The sequence below is a fragment of the Xenopus tropicalis genome, chromosome 9 (assembly GCF_000004195.4).
Source record: "Xenopus tropicalis strain Nigerian chromosome 9, UCB_Xtro_10.0, whole genome shotgun sequence".
NCBI lineage: Eukaryota > Metazoa > Chordata > Amphibia > Anura > Pipidae > Xenopus > Xenopus tropicalis.
In genome coordinates, this window is record NC_030685.2 from 46,775,090 (window position 1) to 46,795,770 (window position 20,681).

A 20,681-nucleotide genomic window follows, 5' to 3' on the forward strand; every position below is an offset into this window, starting at 1 on the left:
AGGCTTTCCGAATCAGAATTTTGTCCATAAAATAAAATATTTTTCTGGTAGTAATACTTATGTTATGAAAAATAGCATTTTTTTTATATTCAGGGCTCTAAATCTTGTTCCAGATTAAAAAACTATATATATGTTTCCTAACTAAACTAACCCCCCCCCCCCCCCCAGTAAATGCCCCTAAAATGAGAAAGCACTAAATGTTCTGGCACTAAGCAGAACTGAAATGTTCTAATCTGCCTAGTTTCTTAACCTGTGGGAGAATCTGCACAGGTTTTGAGTTGGTAGAAAATTTTATCAGCTGTTCCAAATCATTACCTAGTCCCCTGTAGCACAATTATGGATAAATGAGACTCTTTCCAGTAAATTCTCTCTAATCAGGGGAACCAGACAAGACTGCCCCCTTTCTCTCCTCCTGCTTGGTTTAGCTATATAACTGCTAGCAAAGACAATAGGTACTTCCACAGGTAGTAAGGCTCAAGTTGCGACCTCTTGAAGAATGTATATCCTTATACAAAGATGAAATCCTGCTTTATCTGAATAATTCCAAAGCTTTGCTTAGCTCAGTTTTTTTCTTATGTGAAATGCTGTTAAATACTCAGAACGCACCAACACCTGGAATGTCTAGTAATTTTCCCATAGTCCGTAGCTTTACACCTTTCCCAAAACACCATTTATTTGCATTGAATTCTTCAAATATGTAGTAGTCACAATTACCAGGAATATCACACAATACTGTCTCATAACACAACCCAAATAATGGACCATGCAAAATGTAATTTTTTACTAGGGTTAGCTAACAAATTGGTATATTTGTTGCACGATCTGCTGCACTCAGATGACTCTAATTATTTTTACACCCTCCATGATTTCACCAGTGACAACATGTATTCAGCTGTATTCAGATAACTGGATCTTAATATGCTTACTGGGTAAAGCACAAATCAGTTAGCTGGCCCTAAATTGGGGTTTAATTCTGTTAGCTGGCCCTAATGTGGGCTTGGTTTTTGCATGTTTGCATACAACATCAGATGCAATCTGTTCATAAGATTTATTGGTAGTCTAGGTTTATATGTAGGTCACTGGTGACCTGAACCAAAATGTGGGTTCAGCACCAGCTGAAGCAATATTTGTTGACACATGAGCTGAAGTGCTAAAATTTATACCCAGTAGTACATATAGTGATCATTAAACCTTGCAATTCCTAGAAAGAGATGCTGCTTCTCTGTCATCTAATGACTGCCCCTTAGGGGTAACTCACATCACACTGACCTTACATAATTAGTAATATATGAGATGATCTGCCATTGGCATAAGAACATGATGGTGTACAAATCAGGGCTAGGGACCAATTGCTACTGGTGATCCCAGGGAACAGCATAGCACTATGGATATGCTTTTATTGTTTAATTCACCAACACTACTACTGACTCTGGGTGCCCATGCTTTAAAAATAATACTTTGAGAACCCCCAAACAAGCTTATTAACAAACTCAATGTTAACCTAAGAGACAAATGTAAATGTTGAAAAATTAAGAACAGTAAGGAAAGACAACCTTTTGAAACTCCCTTAAACCTGCCCAACCACCCAACTTGGTGGGCATTACTGAGTGGAGTGTGTCAAGTTCATTTTGAGTTATTCACTGTAAATGCCATTTAAATATGAGTCAGTCCATGTCTGATAGACCGTCATTAAGATGGTGATACTAGTGCTGCTTGCAGGCCATCCTGCAGTCTGGACCATCAATGTTTTGGGGAATTTCTTGGCCTGGCCTCCAGCCATTTTGAGGCCTCCCATGGTATTGGGAATATCTGTGATTTATTCCCTTTTTCCTTCTTTTGCCTGGGTACAGCATTGAGTAGCTCATATTTAGGTCTTTCAAGTCTTTTCTTAACTCCCGCAATGGAGATGACTGGACCTGGACAGAATAGTCTGAGTATAAGGATACCGAAGCCTCTTCGTGCTGCATTTGTTGTGCTGTCTGGGCTGCTGCTAGGGCCACATCTCCAAAATGATGAAATTTTATAAAGAAGGGCTTTGGGGGGATCCCGCTGGTCTTGAGCATCCAGGCACACTATCAGCTGTCTCTATAACATAGTAAGGAGAGAAAGGAGGTGTTCAGAAGCAAGGCCTTTAACCATCATTCTACAAATTCTGTAGGGTGGGGGCCCTTCGCACCTTTAGAAAGGCGAACCACGTGGATGTTATTGCACCTCTGCCTGTTTTCAAAGTCGTCTATCATCTCCTCCTGTTTTTGAATGTGCTGTTGGAGGGATTGAATTTGTCCTGGTATGGACTGGCATGCGTCCTCCAGCACTCCCAGTATAGTTTTGACTCTCCTGCACAGCCTGTATGTCCATCTTAATTAGCGAGAGGTCTATTTTAACCTTGTCTATCCCTGACATCAGAGCTTTGGCATGTTGTGATGGCTGACAGCACTTGTTTAGCACATCATTGATGGTTCTTTCAGAAAGCTGTGGTGAGCTTGGCACAGAGACCTGAGTAACGGGTTGGGGATCGATGCCATTCTGTATAGTTTTCTTAACGAAGTGGGTCTAGCTTCGTAAATGCCTCTGGCTTGGTTTTTTGCCCGTCAGAATATATTTTCCCCCATGGAAAGCCGCTCCACACGTCTGCTCAGTAGCACATCAGGCCATGCCCCCCCAAAATGCCACATACTTATACTATACATATTGGGTATAAAACTGTTCAACTTGGACCCCTACGGTACATATTTAGGATGTTTTATCTTGGTACCTAATGCTATGTGGGAGATAAGATGCTGCAAAGTGGAAGCTTTGAGGGGATTTTTGGCAATGTCATCAAAATCACCAAAGTTAGAAAAGCTTTGCAGCTTGGTACTTTGCAGAAGAAAAAACATGTGTATCCATTCTGGATTCAGGGGAATATGTACTTTCCAAAAATATATGGTCTTCTTGGGTGAACATACTTTTTTTTAGCTTTACCCCTCATAAAATAGTGTACATGTCTTGATTTTGCAGGAGCTGAAATGATAGATCATATGGGGTATTTTCATTTTGGACCCCCATATTCCACATACTTAGGTAAACCTATGTACATTGGGCATCAGTGCCATGGACTGAAAGCTTTGAGGCGATTTTTAAAAAATGTAATTAATTTTTATTAAAAAAAAAAAAAAAGATATGTTTAGGAAAGCATTGCAACTTGGTATTTAGGAGAGACAGACAGTTTAACCTGTTCTGGATTCACCGTAATCTGTTATTTTAAAAAATGTATAGTTTTATAGGGTAAACTGACTGAGTGGAGTTTTTGGAAGTCCTTGAAATCTAAAGTATGCAGCTTTTCTATTTTTTAGACATTTAGAAGTTTGTATCTTGTTACAGAAGTGGAATTACACAAAACTTCTATCTTAGGTTGTCCTGAAAAAAAAATGATATATTTTTTTCCTGGGTAAACTAAAAGCCCCTAAAGTGAAAGAGTGCAAAATGTTAAAAAGCTGTCTGGCAGTAAATTACTGCAAGTGACCAAATCAGATGGCAATGAAAGGGTTAAGAGAGGGCTGCCATGAGGCCCATGATAGCAGGGGGTCTTGCCTGGGAGCAATAGCCATATGGTGTCCATGTGTTTGCTATTTCTCAGGGCCCAGCTTGTTTCCTAAGGGCATGAAACAAGCAGAAGAACTAATTTGACTTTAAAAGTCAGTGCTGCTCTCCCCAAACTAATTCTGCTCTAGATCATATTTAAAATGTGTGGTCAGCTGCTTTTCATCTGCAGTCATTTCTGCGACAAATATATGTGACACTTATAAATCTGTGACATTTAAGGGGAGTATGCAGTGGGTTCAGTTGTTGGTATTTTTTTTTTCTTTTACACTTCTCAAATTTCACCAAGTTCTTAGGATTCCATCAACCTTTGTAATGTTTTTGCATGTAATGTGCTAAATAACAGAAAGCAAATGTTGTGTAAATATTTAATATACAGAAATTGGAAATTTATAGAAACTTGTATTATCATTATGTAGAATAACTATTCTCAGATTTGAATATACTAATGAGAACGGTGGTAATATTCGGTATATTGACAACATTTGTTATTTGTAGACTTAGGTATTTGAATCCTAAAATCCCTGGTTTATGAAGTGCAGTGTTTCCTATACTTTGAGTTGTGACTCTGAGTATGGGTTAAGGTCTATGATCTACTTTACTAGTAGAAAATCTGGAAATGGACAATATTATATATAATGCGGAGCACAATTCTTAACCAAATTGTTGTTTGTTCTCTAGTTTCCAGCTAAATACATATAACTGAAAACAAGTAGGTTAGTCTGCATGGGATGAATACCTTTAAATGCATTGACTCTTTATGGCATTATTTTTTGTTACTGTATAGAGAAGAGGAATGAAGGGTAAAGCAAGGAAGTTATTCTACAAGGCTATTGTTCGTGGCAAGGAAATAATCCGAATTGGAGACTGTGCAGTGTTCTTATCAGCTGGACGCCCAAATCTGCCGTACATTGGGCGAATACAAAGCATGTGGGAATCCTGGGGAAATAACATGGTTGTAAGAGTAAAATGGTTTTATCACCCAGAAGAGACCAATCCAGGCAAAAAGCTAAATGATACAAAGGTAAGAAATGAAAAGGATGAACAAACTCTTTTGTTTAAAAGTAAATAATTTTAACATGGAAGATAAATGTCAATGGCTTTTTTAATAGATAATAAAAATCATTACCAATCATGAACTTAATTTTAATGTCGCTATTGCAGATGTTATCCACCATAAGAACAGTTCTTATTGTCTAAGAAAGCCAGACTTATGGTGGCCATACACGTAGCAATTTGTTCCCAACCTCCAATGACGTTCAGGGCTGAATCGTCGGATATGGAGGTAGAAACAATAGAAATTCAACCTCCTTCTGCTGATTCAGCCTGAACGTAGATTTTGCTCAGGCGCCTTCAATGGCGCCCGATCAAAATCTTTTAACCTGGCCTATCGACAAGTAGACCGATCCGCAGCCTTTTGCGATATCGGTCGCCTTGTCGAGCCACCATACACGCATGAAATAACGTATGAAACAAAACAAGGTTTTGTATGATATCATCGGTGCATGTATGGCCAGCTCAAAAGGCCACAATGCGGAATTGTTTTAAGTTAAAAAGGCATGTTTAGTTTGAGAATGCATTTCTTGTACTTTTCTGCTTGAAACCAGCAGGATATGTCATGGCAGCTGTTGGTTTTGCATCAGATCATAGGTATTTTATTCATATAGGCAGTAGAACCTTTTGGTTTGCGGGAGCGAAGTAAAGGAGTTTTGCATTGTGTGCATGGAAAATTAAGCCATGCCCACTTTCCCAGTATCACATCCACTTTTTAGTCTTTGCTACAGAAAAAGTGTTATTGCAAGGTCTGTAATATTTAAAACATTACTTCAAGTCTAATAACCCACAACAAACTGATATTAAGCTTGAGAAGAAAGAAAGCTGGTTGGTTGCTTTATATGAGTTCTTAGACCTGGCACAGACACTGTACCAGCTACTATATTTCCAACCCATGAGGGCTAAAGGAATAAACCTGATAGAATATGGAGTTCTAAGTAATTAGCCCAAATTAATTTTAGTTACTATAGATTGTCAGTATTTCAGTTTTATGACATTAGCTTATTTTTAGTGGTGTATGGTAGAAAGCATGCAAGAGGTGCTGCAAAGGCCATAATATGCCAATGAGTATTTGGACTCATTGCTGACATGTAGTATGTTCTGGTACCACTCACTGACAGCTGGCATGTCTCCAGCACTTCATACCATGAGAGGAAAAAAATAATGAAATCACCATCACATTATACAATGAGTGTATTAGGTCTTGCACCCCAAGCCCTAATTCAGGAAGAAGCAGAGAGCTTTGAAAAGAGCAGCATATTAGATAATGAAAAGCAGTGGGCACTGGCCTTATGTGAACTAAAATTTAAAAAGGTCTTTGTATTTCAGATACACTGAGGCCCAGAAAGCCCACCACAGGTCCAAAAATAAAGCACAGCTTTATGGCAGTTTAGCATTTGCCATAATACATATAGCCAGGCCCGGATTTGTGGTGAGGCCACAAAGGCCCGGGCCTAGGCGCAACAAAATGTTGACATTTTGCTCCCATACGGAGCAATGTGGGGTGGGGCGTGAATGGGGGGCGGCCTAGGGGCGCCCGGATTTGAAATCCGGCGTTGCATATAGCCAATCTTTGTCAAGTTTTGGCAACCTAGGTGTATTACATAGTGAGAAGTAGTCAGTACTGACATCTCAACCACATTAAATAGTGATAAGCAGTCTGAACCCCAAGTACATTATGCATTGAAAAGGACTGCATAATGTGTATATTGTGTATGTAATTATTATGCACTGACATGAAACTAATGAACAGAGCTCGTTTGGTATGACATGTAAAGTTTAATTTGTGATTATAATTTAATTTGAAGCATTTTCTTCACTTTGACTAGTGATGAGCGAATTTTTTTTCCCAGGCATGGATTCACAGCAAATTCCTGCATTTTGCCATTGGCGCGGAAAACTTTGTTGCATCAACTAGGGTACGGTTGCGTCAAATTGGTGCGGTCGTGTCAAAAAAAAGCACGGGCGACAAAAAAATAGCTGCAGCGACAAAAAAAATTAGACGCGGGCGACAAATAAGATCACGCAACAAATGTGTTTTACGAATTTCTCGCCGTTTCGCGTATTTTCTGGCGAATCGAAATGGGACAGATTCCCTCATCACTAACTTTGACAAATGCTAGATTTCTAGCCAAGATATTGGTCTCCACCAATACAGTTTCTGTATTGGCCATTCTTAAGGACATTCTTATTCTTAAGGACACACTATTCCTTTAATTCCTTTATTTAATTTAAAAAATAAAACATGTATTTCACATACCTATTGTGGTGTTTTGGTCCACATTGGGACCTTTATCAAGGATCTATTTAAATATCCTTTACAAGCTAATTCAGACTAATGGCTTATAGGGCAGCTTTTCAATAGTCTAGATGGCAGAGAAACACCTGAAATCAATCATACCACTTCCTATTGTAAGTTTAAGCTGCTTGATAAGCTAAATACAATCAGTTCTCACAATTATGCATTTTAATAACCACCTGTATTAGCAGTGTTAGGGCTCTGGCACACGGGGAGATTAGTCGCTGCAACAAATCTGTGGGGCCTGGACATTTGTGTAACATAGAAATCATACTGTATGTCTTATGGGGGCTGATTGTGCACAAAGTTTCTTAAAAGCAGTAAGAAGGGAGTCCATAATTATTTTAAGTTGTGTGGATTTGAGTTAATTCAGGAAAGAGTCTGAATCACTTGGGCATAGATATGTTAAAGGTAATATTTTTCTTTCTTCTAATACCTGTATACAAGTAAGGCTTTTATTATATCTTCTGCTTAAAAGACAGTAGTATTTTAATCATAATCTTCCTCAAAACATTCTAGAGGTCTAGAATTTATGAAAGCCTGAATTTTATGCAAAAGAAACTTGAGTTCTCTGAAATTTCTGTATAAATGCAGTTAAAATGTGAAGCTTCCCTTTAATGGCCTAATATAATTTAACAGCCTTAGCTACAATGTCATCTTTATCCTCGTCACCTATTATCAAGTTTTATAGAATATTTAAAATTAAATTCAGTATTAATAGATGAGGCAAGGCTCTATATCTAAAGTTTTTAAACAATCATCCATTGTCGACATTGTAGGAATAAAATTGTTTATAAATAAAATGTATAGAATTCTTTGTTTCTTCATTAGATATTTTTTCAATTTTTTTTTTAAACAGAGCTGGGATCAGAAATCTGGTAAAAGTAGTCTGTCAGGTCTGCAGATGTCCAGTCTAAGAAAGGATTTTATGGAGGTGAGTGACACTGACCCACAACAGACCTGGTAAACCTAACACAATCTTAAACTACCCTAAATAAAAAAATATAGAATATATCACGCTGGGGCTACATATATTTTATATAGAAAACTCTCTTTAATAAATAAATGGGATAAAAAAGACATGATTGATGAAACCTAAAAGAACCTACCTATCTATCTACTGCATGAAGGAGCACTCGCCAAGCAAAAATACAGCATGCCTGGGTGCAAGGTAAAATGTAGTAACAAAAAGTACTGCACATTATGTATATGTATGTATGTGTGTGGTGTGTGTGTGTGTGTATATATATATATATATACATACACACACACATGTGAATGAGTAAATTGAAGAATTGCTGTGAAATGGTGTGTTGGTCCTGTTTATAGGTATTTACATATTTTGACTTCAGCACCCATCTGTTAAACTGGTTTAGAGTGTGAACACACAGTTTGACTTGTACATATGACACAAACAAAGGGGTACATATGCTCATAGGAAAAATTCATCAGATCTCACCCGTAGTATAGTTGGGCCCAGGTGCTCATGCCCCAGACCTTCAGCTTGAGGGAGCCATCATGATGGATACATCACAAACATCAAAATAGGCAGGCACGCCGGGATTTCAGTGGAAAAAATGGCAGAAGTTAACGAAAAAGTGAAGTAAAATCACAGTATATTTATTAAACTAACACATGATACAGTAAGCCTTATGCGTTCCGTACCTTGCGGTACTTAATCATAGGCTGATTGAGAATTCAGATAAATTCTAAACGATTTGGGAATCCCTGAGCATAACCTGAACAAAATCTGAACAAGCTCATTTAGGGATATCTCTTCTATCTGAGTATTATACATGAATAATTAAATACTGGTGTGATTAAAACTATCTATATCAATGTACGGATAATACATCCATTTTTGAGAATACTTTCCTGATTATATTTATTTACGATATACTGTACACTGCTTCTAACACATGTGCTTTTCTTATTTTTTGTCCTTTGACATTATGTTTGTTTTTACCTAATTAACTCAGTTCTGTGATTGGTTAATTACACCAACAAAACTATTGGCTCCTCATGCTTTAAATACCCTCTGTATGTAACCTCTCATTTAGCCTATGATTAAGTACCGCAAGGTACGAAATGCGTAAGGCTTGCTGTATCATGTGTTAGTTTAATAAATATACTGTGATTTTACTTCACTTTTTCATGAACTTCTGCCATTTTTTCCACTGAAATCCCGGAGTGCCTGCCTATTTTGACTTGTACATACATGTGTGTGTGTGTGAAGTTGCTGAAAGTAGTATTAAATAAGATAAAAGGTCTGTACTCACAGGTCTTATAGCACTCACAAGGTTCTTTAATGACTGCTTATGTTTTGGCTACACACAACAGCTACATCTTGGCAGGAAAGGTGCTGTGAGTGATGTTGGTGTACATCGTTAAAATAACACAAAATATGTAACTTAAGGTACACTTCGTTTTTACACAGGACAGTTGTATGAAACTAGCTTAAAAAGTAATTCCTTCAGCAAACATACAATTAATCATACATACAAAATTAGGAAAAAGAGTGATCCCCCAGAGGATGAATAATTACTTGTTTTTACTATGTTTACTATTACTATGTTGTTGGATATCAACTTACTGCATATGTCCACATATCAAGCAGGTGTCATTAGTAAGAACCAGTGTTAGGTAGGTGCATTGTTTATTAACAGAAAATCTTGTTAAAGTATTCCTGTTGACCAGTAGGTGATAAGTACAAATAAGCGCATTGGTTGTTATTACCGCCATCTTCCTTCCTCCTCTACTCTGGGCTACAGAAGGTAGCCCAGGGTAGAGGGAGAAGGAAGATGGCAGTAATAAAGAAAAAGCAAGAGCCAAAAGACAGCCCAGAAGGAGGGGAATAGGGGACAAGCTACATGTCATTCATTGTAGTAGAGTGCTATCTTGAGGGCCAGGTTCGTTGCCAGTCTGGAAAAAGACAATCATATAGGATGATAACCAGTCAATTAACGGTTTAACTGCCAAGCACGTATGCATGCTAGCAGAAAAATGCTCTAACTGCCAAACATGTATCTAATATGTGCTTTGTGATTAGAGCAGTTAGAGGGTAAGGAGCAATGAGCCGGGGGGCAGTCATGTCGGTCCTGCAATGGCATTGTCACAGGACTGACCTTTAAGCAGCAGACATGATCAGATCTGTGTCTGCTGCTTGTCCTGTTCCTTCCTCCCTGTAACTCAACCCACAAACTTTCTGGATCTGTTCTTCTGCCACATCAGGACACTCCATGCTTTCAGGGGCCTGCCATAAAACCTCCTTCTACGAAAACAGTAAGGAGCACATTTACTAAGCAATTATGAGATAAAGTCGGATTTTTTCTTACTTCTAGATCTTGAGATTTACAAGTGGGTTTTCACCAGAACTCAATGTTTTTGTTGTTATCCCCAGATAAATTCAAGTTTTTCGGAAATAACTTCCATAATTCGTGATTTATTAATGTTAACTCATTTTTGGAAAATGAAAATTCTACAGGTTTGATCTGTCAAATAAAATTGAGTCCTAAGGGGGCTTAGAATAGTAGAGGAATAGAATAGTCAGTGACAGGCTGTCCCTCAAGGACAAATTAATCCCCTCATTGTTTTCAGTTTCACACTTTTCAAGAGAAATTTAATCCCTTCATTGTTTTTTATTTCACGATTTTCAAGAGTAAATTAATCCTCTCATTGTCTTCAGTTTCACACTTTAAGGGTAATTTAAACCCCCCATTGTTTTCTATTTAACATTTTTCAAGAGAAAGTTAATCCCACCACTGTTTTCATTTTCACCCAGTTTAAAGTGAAATTTAACAACACAAACTACACACACAATTCCTGTTTGGGAAAAATAAAGAGGATTCATGGAAACAAATATCTGTTTAAATTCAACTCGAAAAATTCAGGATTTTCTAATGTAAACTCGAAATTTTCGTTTGAATGATTCAAGCATTATCGTGACATTTTATAAATACAGCAATGATCGAGTTTATACGACTTTCAAGGCCAGAAAAAAAACAAATTTTAGTAAATGTGTCCCTTTATTACACACCTATTTACAGTGGCTTGCAAAAGTATTCGGCCCCCTTTGAACTTTTCCACATTTTGTCACATTACAGCCACAAACATGAATCAATTTTATTGGAATTCCACGTGAAAGACCAATAAAAAGTGGTGTACACATGAGAAGTGGAACGAAAATCGTACATGATTCCAAACATTTTTTACAAATAAATAACTGCAAAGTGGTGTGTGCATAATTATTCAGCCCCCTTTGGTCTGAGTGCAGTCAGTTGCCCATAGACATTGCCTGATGAGTGCTAATGACTAAATAGAGTGCACCTGTGTGTAATCTAATGTCAGTACAAATACAGCTGCTCTGTGACGGCCTCAGAGGTTGTCTAAGAGAATATTGGGAGCAACAACACCATGAAGTCCAAAGAACACACCAGACAGGTCAGGGATACAGTTATTGAGAAAGATTTCCAAAGCCTTGAACATCCCACGGAGCACTGTTCAAGCGATCATTCAGAAATGGAAGGAGTATGGCACAACTGTAAACCTACCAAGACAAGGCCGTCCACCTAAACTCACAGGCCGAACAAGGAGAGCGCTGATCAGAAATGCAGCCAAGAGGCCCATGGTGACTCTGGACGAGCTGCAGAGATCTACAGCTCAGGTGGGGGAATCTGTCCATAGGACAACTATTAGTCGTGCACTGCACAAAGTTGGCCTTTATGGAAGAGTGGCAAGAAGAAAGCCATTGTTAACAGAAAACCATAAGAAGTCCCGTTTGCAGTTTGCCACAAGCCATGTGGGGGACACAGCAAACATGTGGAAGAAGGTGCTCTGGTCAGATGAGACCAAAATGGAACTTTTTGGCCAAAATGCAAAACGCTATGTGTGGCGGAAAACTAACACTGCACATCACTCTGAACGCACCATCCCCACTGTCAAATATGGTGGTGGCAGCATCATGCTCTGGGGGTGCTTCTCTTCAGCAGGGACAGGGAAGCTGGTCAGAGTTGATGGGAAGATGGATGGAGCCAAATACAGGGCAATCTTGGAAGAAAACCTCTTGGAGTCTGCAAAAGACTTGAGACTGGGGCGGAGGTTCACCTTCCAGCAGGACAACGGCCCTAAACATAAAGCCAGGGCAACAATGGAATGGTTTAAAACAAAACATATCCATGTGTTAGAATGGCCCAGTCAAAGTCCAGATCTAAATCCAATCGAGAATCTGTGGCAAGATCTGAAAACTGCTGTTCACAAACGCTGTCCATCTAATCTGACTGAGCTGGAGCTGTTTTGCAAAGAAGAATGGGCAAGGATTTCAGTCTGTAGATGTGCAAAGCTGGTAGAGACATACCCTAAAAGACTGGCAGCTGTAATTGCAGCAAAAGGTGGTTCTACAAAGTATTGACTCAGGGGGCTGAATAATTACGCACACCCCACTTTGCAGTTATTTATTTGTAAAAAATGTTTGGAATCATGTATGATTTTCGTTCCACTTCTCACGTGTACACCACTTTGTATTGGTCCTTCACGTGGAATTCCAATAAAATTAATTCATGTTTGTGGCTGTAATGTGACAAAATGTGGAAGTTCAAGGGGGCCGAATACTTTTGCAAGCCACTGTATGAGGGCGCTTTTTTTGTACGCTTTCACACACTTACATGCACTCATACACACTGCCATACAACTTTTAAAAGTGTACACACATGCATACACAAACATTTTCTTACCCTTTTTGTTTTTCGCTTAAAAATTGTTCATTGGACAGTTTGACCATTATTGTTCATTACAGTTTTTAGCATAGCTTTGCAGTTTGGTGTAGAAAGACATCTTTACCCTTGTTAGATTCATCAGAATTTGAAAAATATTTTTTTTTGTTGCTGTCTATATGAATTTTGTGGTCATAGCTTTACTGCACCCCCCACCTCATGGTTTAAAATGTAGTGGTGAGCACAACTTTCCCTTTCTTGCTATTATAGCATTTACAGGAGCCACTCAGGTTTCAAGCACCAGCTGGTTCTTCCCTGAGGAAGACGTTGGAATTTTTGTTAATAAATCATGGTAGCCTTAAATATTATTCTTAGAATAATCATCCTAGAAATCTTAGAATCATTCCTAGAAATCATCCAAGCCACTCTAAAATGCATCTGCCATGACAACATCACCGGGGTATTCCACAGCCTATAGTCTATAATGTCCTCTAATGCACCCACAAAGAGTAGTGTTGGCAAGAAATAGAGGCCGTGCTTACCATATCAACCTCATAGTCATTAATAAACAAATAAAAATAAAAAAAAGCAAGGACAGACCCATGAAGTAATTCACACTAGTCTAATTAAAAAATGTTTAATGTACCACTATTCTTTGTAATCTATCCATCAGCCAGATTTCTATCGAAGAACAAATAATATAATCCAGGGCACTGCTCCCTAAATGAATTAGCCACTTACTTTAAATGCTTCAGTAAACATAAGTAGATCACATCCACTGTCACCCCAAAGTCTTGGCTTCTGCTCACCTCCTCACAGAAGTCAATTTAAATTGGTCTGGTAAGATCTATTGCACATAAAACCATGCTGGCACAAACATATGGTATTGTGATTTGAAATATATTTTAGTTTTCTGGTTGAGAGTGGGGGTTCCTTTTTGAACAGCTTTTTTCAACACCATGGCAGGCATGAAATAGACAATTGCAAAGCTCTGCTCTTTTAGCACCATGAAATAAATAACATCAGTTATTGAACATTGGTTTACTTCCATGAGTTTTAGTCTTATTTGAACTTCCTCATATGTTTATGCTTTTTTGTGGGGAGTGGGGTCTGAGTTCTCTCTATAGCTCTGTATGCTACTGATACAGGAGTAGCAGTTTACATAATGACCTACGGAATAAATATTAAAATGGATAAAGCACTACTTTCAGTACTGAGTATTTATAATTGAAAGTGCTGAAAGTCAGTTCTGCCCATTAGCTACTTAATGGAAAAAGAGACAGTTTCCTTTATCACTGTGGGCTGAAGTAAAAATCTGAAATCTTAATGATCACAACAATGCCACCTGCCTCGTATAAGTGGCAGAACAGGCTCCCTATACTCCTTACCTTAAGCCTAGCTGATATGTCAGCAAAAATGAAACTTTTTTTTTGTTAGTTTGGCTTTTCACTCTACTGTGCATGTGTAAAGACCAAAGGAGGAAGAGGAACGCTCACGTACACCCTGGCTGGTGCAGTTTTCTCCTAACAGGAGCACCAGCTGGGGGTTTCAGGTAAGCGATTACAATCGCCAGGGGGTGCCTACAATTTTTGGTACCCCCAGTGATTGTAACTTAGCTTCTCCTTCAAGGCAGGTCTGTTAAAAATAAATAAATAAATCATAATGTAATATTTATTATATACCCATTTATGTTGTGACTCTGATTTTGTCTTTTTGTTTCTCTCTTATCTGCTCTAGCGTGCCTTGTATCAGTCCTCCCATGTAGATGAGAATGATGTTCAGACTGTCTCCCACAAATGCCTGGTTGTTGCCCTTGAACAATATGAGCAAATGCTAAAGACAAAGAAGTACCAAGACAGCGAAGACCTTTATTACCTTGCTGGGACATATGAGCCCACCACTGGAATGATCTTTAACACAGATGGAGTTCCTGTTATCTGCTGATTACCAATGACTAATGTGTGTTATCCAATATGTGATATATACCTTATAATTATTAGACTAAAGGTGAACATGGGTGAGAAATATATGGTTTTACCCTTGCAATCCGGTCCCAGAGGCCAGTATCGCTGGATAAAAGAATACTTTTTCAGTTCGTGTTAGTTTGTGGAAAAGCTCTTAAGGGTCTGATAAAGCAAAATACTGAACATATTGAGCATATATTACATGTTGGCTGAGAAACTACATACAGGAATCAAATTAAATGTAAGATGGTAAAAATTGTTATATGAAAATGTTACATAAAACAATCCAGTTTTAGCAAGTGAAATATGTAAACATAAATTACTTTTTCAGAATTCATTCTATGAATGGATCGGCATCTAAAGCTCACTTATATTACAAGATTTTTTATAGAGTATCATCTAGTGGGCGTATACCTAATAGAAGAAACATTTGGCACATGAGGTAAATAAGACCATATCTTTTAACGTTGAAGACAATTTGAAAAACAAAAGCACTTAAAAAAAAATATGGCTTCTACCATAATGACTATGGAGGCTTTTTTTAATTTAATTTTTGTAAGCAGACTGTTACTGTTTCACAAGGCATCACATACCATGTATGCATTATTGGTCCTAATTCAGCTGATATTTTAGGGCAAAACTTTTAGCCCATTTATATAAAGTACACAGTCCAAAGCAAAGTTCAAGTAACTGCCCAGGTGCTGTCAGGTAGGAAATAGCATCAATATAGTATAATGTCACACTCAGGGACTTCTTATTACCGTGAAGTCCCTACACTCTTGGCCCAGTATTACTTGACCCAGTGCTGTAGTTGGTTAAACTGTAGAAACTGTAGCACAGTATATCTATATATACTATACAAAGTACTGCACTCACAGGGATTGAACAATTATATATATAGTCACCATCAGTCATTCATTGGCTGGTTCTTACCACACTGACATGCCCTCAGTTCAGTTAAAAGCAAGATTTGGGGTAAAGACTTCTTTGATGTCCTAACCTAGATATTTCTGGAACTATGTCTGAATGACTGATTTAAAATAGAAGGAAAGGTGGGGAAAAAAAGTGAGCTGCATTGCAAGGTCTCACTAAAAATCACCTTGCGTAACGTACTTCGCTACTGCTGTGTTCATTCTCTCTTTAGATCCTCTGATATTTCTTCCCCCTAGTGACAAGTGCTGGTTTAGGTCACCAAACTTATGGTCTTTTTTCTCTGTGCTTGCTCTGGTGACAGCGGGTTGAGAAGGAGCAGAAAAATGGCACATGAGCAGACACAAATAAAGATCAGGGAAGTTCTGTCTGTGGAAGGTATTAGTGATACCATTGTGATATCTTCTACCTACTGGCATTTGGGTACAATACTGAATTTTAAAAAATCTTTATGGTGGTTTGGGAGACACAAAGATGGGCAATCCAGGGGTGCTGAACTTTATTTGTACATTTCTTGCTCCTTTAATGTCTTAATATGTTTAAGTAACCATTTAATGAGTCTAAGGGGAACCCTGGCTAAATGTTCAAAACGAGGCCTGCACCATATAAGTCAAATAACAACCAAGTTAGTAATAAAAAGAAAGAAGTCTTAAAGAAAACAACAAAACTGAAAAAGCCAAGAGGATAATAACAAATAGCTTATCTGAGCCTTAAAGGCAGGGGAACGATAACTACTTGTTCAAACCACCTGGTGCTTTCAGCCCCAATAAATGTATCCAATCAGCATTTTTTTTACTTATAACACAGTCTATAACAAAATATTTAAACAAAGGGAGTAATGTCTTTACCATAATAAGTATTAACCACTGACCTCTCAGATTTATTATGCCTAAATGTCCTGATTGCATTAAAGGCCATCAATTTTCTGTTAAAACAGTCTTACCTGTACACAGAAGCAACCTTATGGGCAGTTAATTAAGTTATATTACATGGGCTGTGGCACAAGTTATAGTCCCCCTTACCTTATCTTTAAAGGGGTTGTTCACCTTTGAATTAACTTTTTTTTGTATTATGTAGAGAGTGCTATTCTGAGACAATTTGCAATAGGTCTTCATTTTTTAATATTTGTGGTTTTTGAATTATTTAGCTTTTTGTCCAGCAACCATCTGGGTTGGATTTTCAGTGCCTATATGGTAGCAACCAGGCAGTGGTTTGAAAGACTGCAATTTGAATAGAAGAGCCTAAATAGAAAGATAAGTAATAAAAAAGTAACAATAAAATTGCAGCCTCACAGAGGAATAGTTTTTGGCAGCCGGGAGTCAGTGACCCCCATTTGCAAGCTGGTAGGAGTCAAAAGGGGAAGGCAAATAATTAAAAAAAACAAATAAAAAAATAAATAATGAAGAACAAATAAAAAGTTGCTAAGAATAGGCAATTCTATAACATACTAAAAGTTAAGCTGAAGGTGACCCATCCCTTTAATTGTTCTGTTTGAGGATATAGAAATTTCTGCAAGTACAAGAATTGCAGCCCTGTCTATAACATGTAACAAGGTCAGTCTTAACTAAAATCTCATGTAAATTATGAAAACTATAACCATAACAGAATCTTATGGAAGCAACTATTTTCCAAACAAAAATTAATTAAAATAAATTAATTTAATTAAACTCCAGCAACAATAAAACTACACTAGTCTGTACCTTGTTATGGAGACTGCTTTCGTCTAGAGCCTCGACCTCTGTCATCAGAGAGTGCAAGGATTGGATATTGCTAACATGCTTAATTGCACCAGTGCCGTTAACCATAGCAACCAATCAGACCTTTAGTTTCATTTTCTATCATGTAGCACACTCTTCAACGAAAAATATTAGTTGGTTGCTGAACCTATGTAATAAGTTAATAAATGGAAGGAGGACTATAACTTATAACTCATAATCCACATAAAACATTTAATTACCTGCCCATTTAGTCTGTTCTATGTGTACAAGACTGATTCAATTTTTAACTATAAACTGATGCCCATCATTCTGCAATCAGTGTCTTTAGGGTACAGATTCACACTACAAGCCAAAAATGTAGAGACCAGTTTTATTCATTGTGTTCTTTCTACTACGTTTTATGCCTCACTGAAAAAAGGTGTAAAAATCCTTATTATTTTTCTCTTTACCTTTTGTCCCCACAAGTTTATTCTGTCTGTTTTGTTACCACATGGTGATTGTAAGACTGTACACACTGATTTATTTACAGTTTGATCATTTTTAATCTTTACCTAAAGGATACCACAGTTATGGTTTTAGCCTGTCACTGGGTGATGATATCATTATGTACTCATGGGATGCCTCCACCAGCACAGGCGCACACACATACATAAGTATGGGATCCATTATCCAGAAAGTTCTGAATTACGGGAAGGCCATCTCCCATAGATTCCATTATAAGCAAGTAATTCTAATTTTTAAAAATGATTTCCTTTTCTTTGTAATAATAAAACAGCACCTTGTACTTGATCCCAACTAAGATATAATGAAACCTTTTTAGAGGCAATACAATCCTATTGGGTTTAATTAATGTTTAAACATGGCATACCTGCACTTTAAATCTTTCTGGATAATAAATTACTGAACAATATATTATATATAAACATATATATGGCACACTTTAAAATCTAAATCTTTTATTTGCTCAAAGATGTGTTGTTCACAAGGCAGTCCTAGACCCAGACCTAAATAACAGTTTTTTTTAATAAAATAAAATTATTTTAAACAAGACCTTGGGTGTGCAGCACTTTTAGTTGTCTGCATATTGGGTCACCACTGCAGCATTGGGACAGGGATGCTTTTTTAGGAATGTGAGTAACTTGTGTGTGTATATTACACACAATTACTATATAAAACCTTCTAAACTGTGAATTTTATACAGTACTAACAAAATCCCATGCAGCCTGCCAACTAAATTTTGCTTTATTTTCTCTGACAGTAATTGTAATTTTCTGGCATAATGTGCACACTTACATTGTCTCTTATTAATGTATCTGTTGTAAGGGATGCAAGGAATTTACACAAAACCCTGGTTCAAAGAGCTTCACTGTAGTTAATCTTTCGTTTCCATTTAGTACTGACAACAGAAAGCACTTAACTGCCTTTTTTGAGCACCGTGTTTTTCCAGATATTCCCATGGTGCAGATAATTTGACCTTCCTGTAAATTAATGTTCTATTTTTTTAAACTGTTTGTTTTGTTGGGCAGTTTGGTGCATTTCATTTTCATAAAAAAATAACATAGAAATTATAGTTGTGTGATTTGTTTACCAAGTACTTAAAATATAGCTGGATTTCACTGATGTGCAATTTACAGTGTACTTGCTTTATAGCTCCTGCTAATGTTGATAAAGAGGCCCAACAAAAAAGGCAGATCTATAATAAAACTGCAGCAATATATACTACATCTTTATAGTTTAAAAATACACTATCATCAAAAATAAAGTTTGTATTTGTGTCTGAAAATAATGTGTAATGTGTAATAAGCTAAATTAGTTGTGTAATAAACTAGATTAGTGTTAGTTTACAGTCACTGGCTTTGGGAAGTATAATCAAATGGTTCAGTCTCCTTCCTAATTAATTCTCTGTAATGCTTTATGGCCTAGGTTTTATTTAGCTACCACAGTTAGTTCAGCAACTAAAATTTCTACTATATTGATGTACTACATTCCACCCTTACTCCCAAGAGTCCATTAGGCAAAGCAATTTTTACTAAATTTATTGTTGCGCTATTTTGAACATCTAGGATCAAGTGTTTTCTGACAATATATCCCTGCATATGTGAAAGAGAGAAAAAGAAAAAAAGTAAGAGAGAAAGGAAAAGAGAAGAAAGAAAGAGAAGGAAAGATTTTGCCATCCACATTAATTTTACTAGCTTATCTGACAACAATAATGTCATATTTTCTTCATATTTAATTAGGCCACTATGGGAAACACAATTCAGGGCTTTCTGTGTAATATATTTTATTTGCATACAGACAGACTGTCTTTGCACATCTACCAACCTGATATTCATATTCTTTTACTAAATTTATTGCTGTGCTATTTAGAACATAGAGCATCAAGTGTCTTCAAGTGACAATATATCCCTGCATATGTGAAACCTTTGGTATTACCTGGAATTCTTCACTAATTACTAATGATGATTACTAAAAATGTAGTCTAATCATAGACATACTAGTCATAATAATAGACATACACACACAACATTTTCTTGCATTCAAATTATCTAACCCTTTTTGTGAGGTTAACGGGAATCCTGCAGTACAGCAGTACAAATCCCCCCCTCAATATCCATATATTTTTGGATTAATGAACATTAAAGGAGACCTTGGGTGTAAATTGATAACTATTTCCATATATAGAGCATTTGCATGTTTAGACTATACAGTCTAGAATATGTCCATAACATATTTTCAAGATCACACAGGGCAGGTTTACAAGAAGGATCACAGTTGCTACCGTTTGGATGATTTTCTCTTTAAAGGAGACATGTCCTATAAAAATTATGAATGTACCAGTGAATTATATTCCTTTAGCTATAGAAGGATTGTGCTTAAAAAAAACAAGTTGTGTTTCAGACTGAGAACTGATAGGATCTATAGGGAGCTCCAATAAAGGGACCATTTTTACACAAAGTGAAACTAGCACCATATATTATTCATAATTGCATACAAAATTAGGGTTTTTTCCCATTTATCCAATATGTCTCCTTTAATGTTCATTAATCCAAAAATATATGGATATTGAGGGGGGGGGATTTGTTCACATTCAGATTTTCCTGGTTGTATGTAATTTTTAAAACCACGACCAAACTAATTTCCAACACAACACAACACAACAAAACAAAAGACTTATTTTATTAATGTCTAGCAATGTTTAGTTAGATAGTAAAGAACACACACCAATAGCTATAATAACCTTGTGTGTATATGTTTTCTCTCCAGAGCTGTAGTTATGGGGGAGAATAATCAAACAAAAAAATATATAGTGTAGTATTTATGTATTCATCACCAGTCCAACATAGACTACTTACATGGAACAGAGAAATATACATTCAACAGCTAACAGCCATACAGAAACTCCCATAAGTACTAATGGGTACTCAGA

The 20,681-nt window shown here is 37.0% G+C and overlaps 1 protein-coding gene across 7 annotated transcripts in view; it reads left to right on the forward strand.

The window, feature by feature from the left end:
* The window catches only part of tnrc18 (zinc finger protein 469), a 174,673-nt gene extending 155,633 nt beyond the window's left edge, over positions 1 to 19,040 (forward strand). For all 7 annotated transcript variants that reach the window (XM_018097364.2, XM_031892867.1, XM_031892864.1 and 4 more), the window contains 3 exons: positions 4,370 to 4,606; positions 7,794 to 7,868; positions 14,380 to 19,040. In XM_018097364.2, coding sequence (XP_017952853.1) covers positions 4,370 to 4,606; positions 7,794 to 7,868; positions 14,380 to 14,586 — 519 coding nt within the window. In that variant the 3' untranslated portion in view covers positions 14,587 to 19,040. The remainder of the gene's footprint in view (positions 1 to 4,369; positions 4,607 to 7,793; positions 7,869 to 14,379) is intronic.
* Positions 19,041 to 20,681: the final 1,641 nt, after the last annotated feature.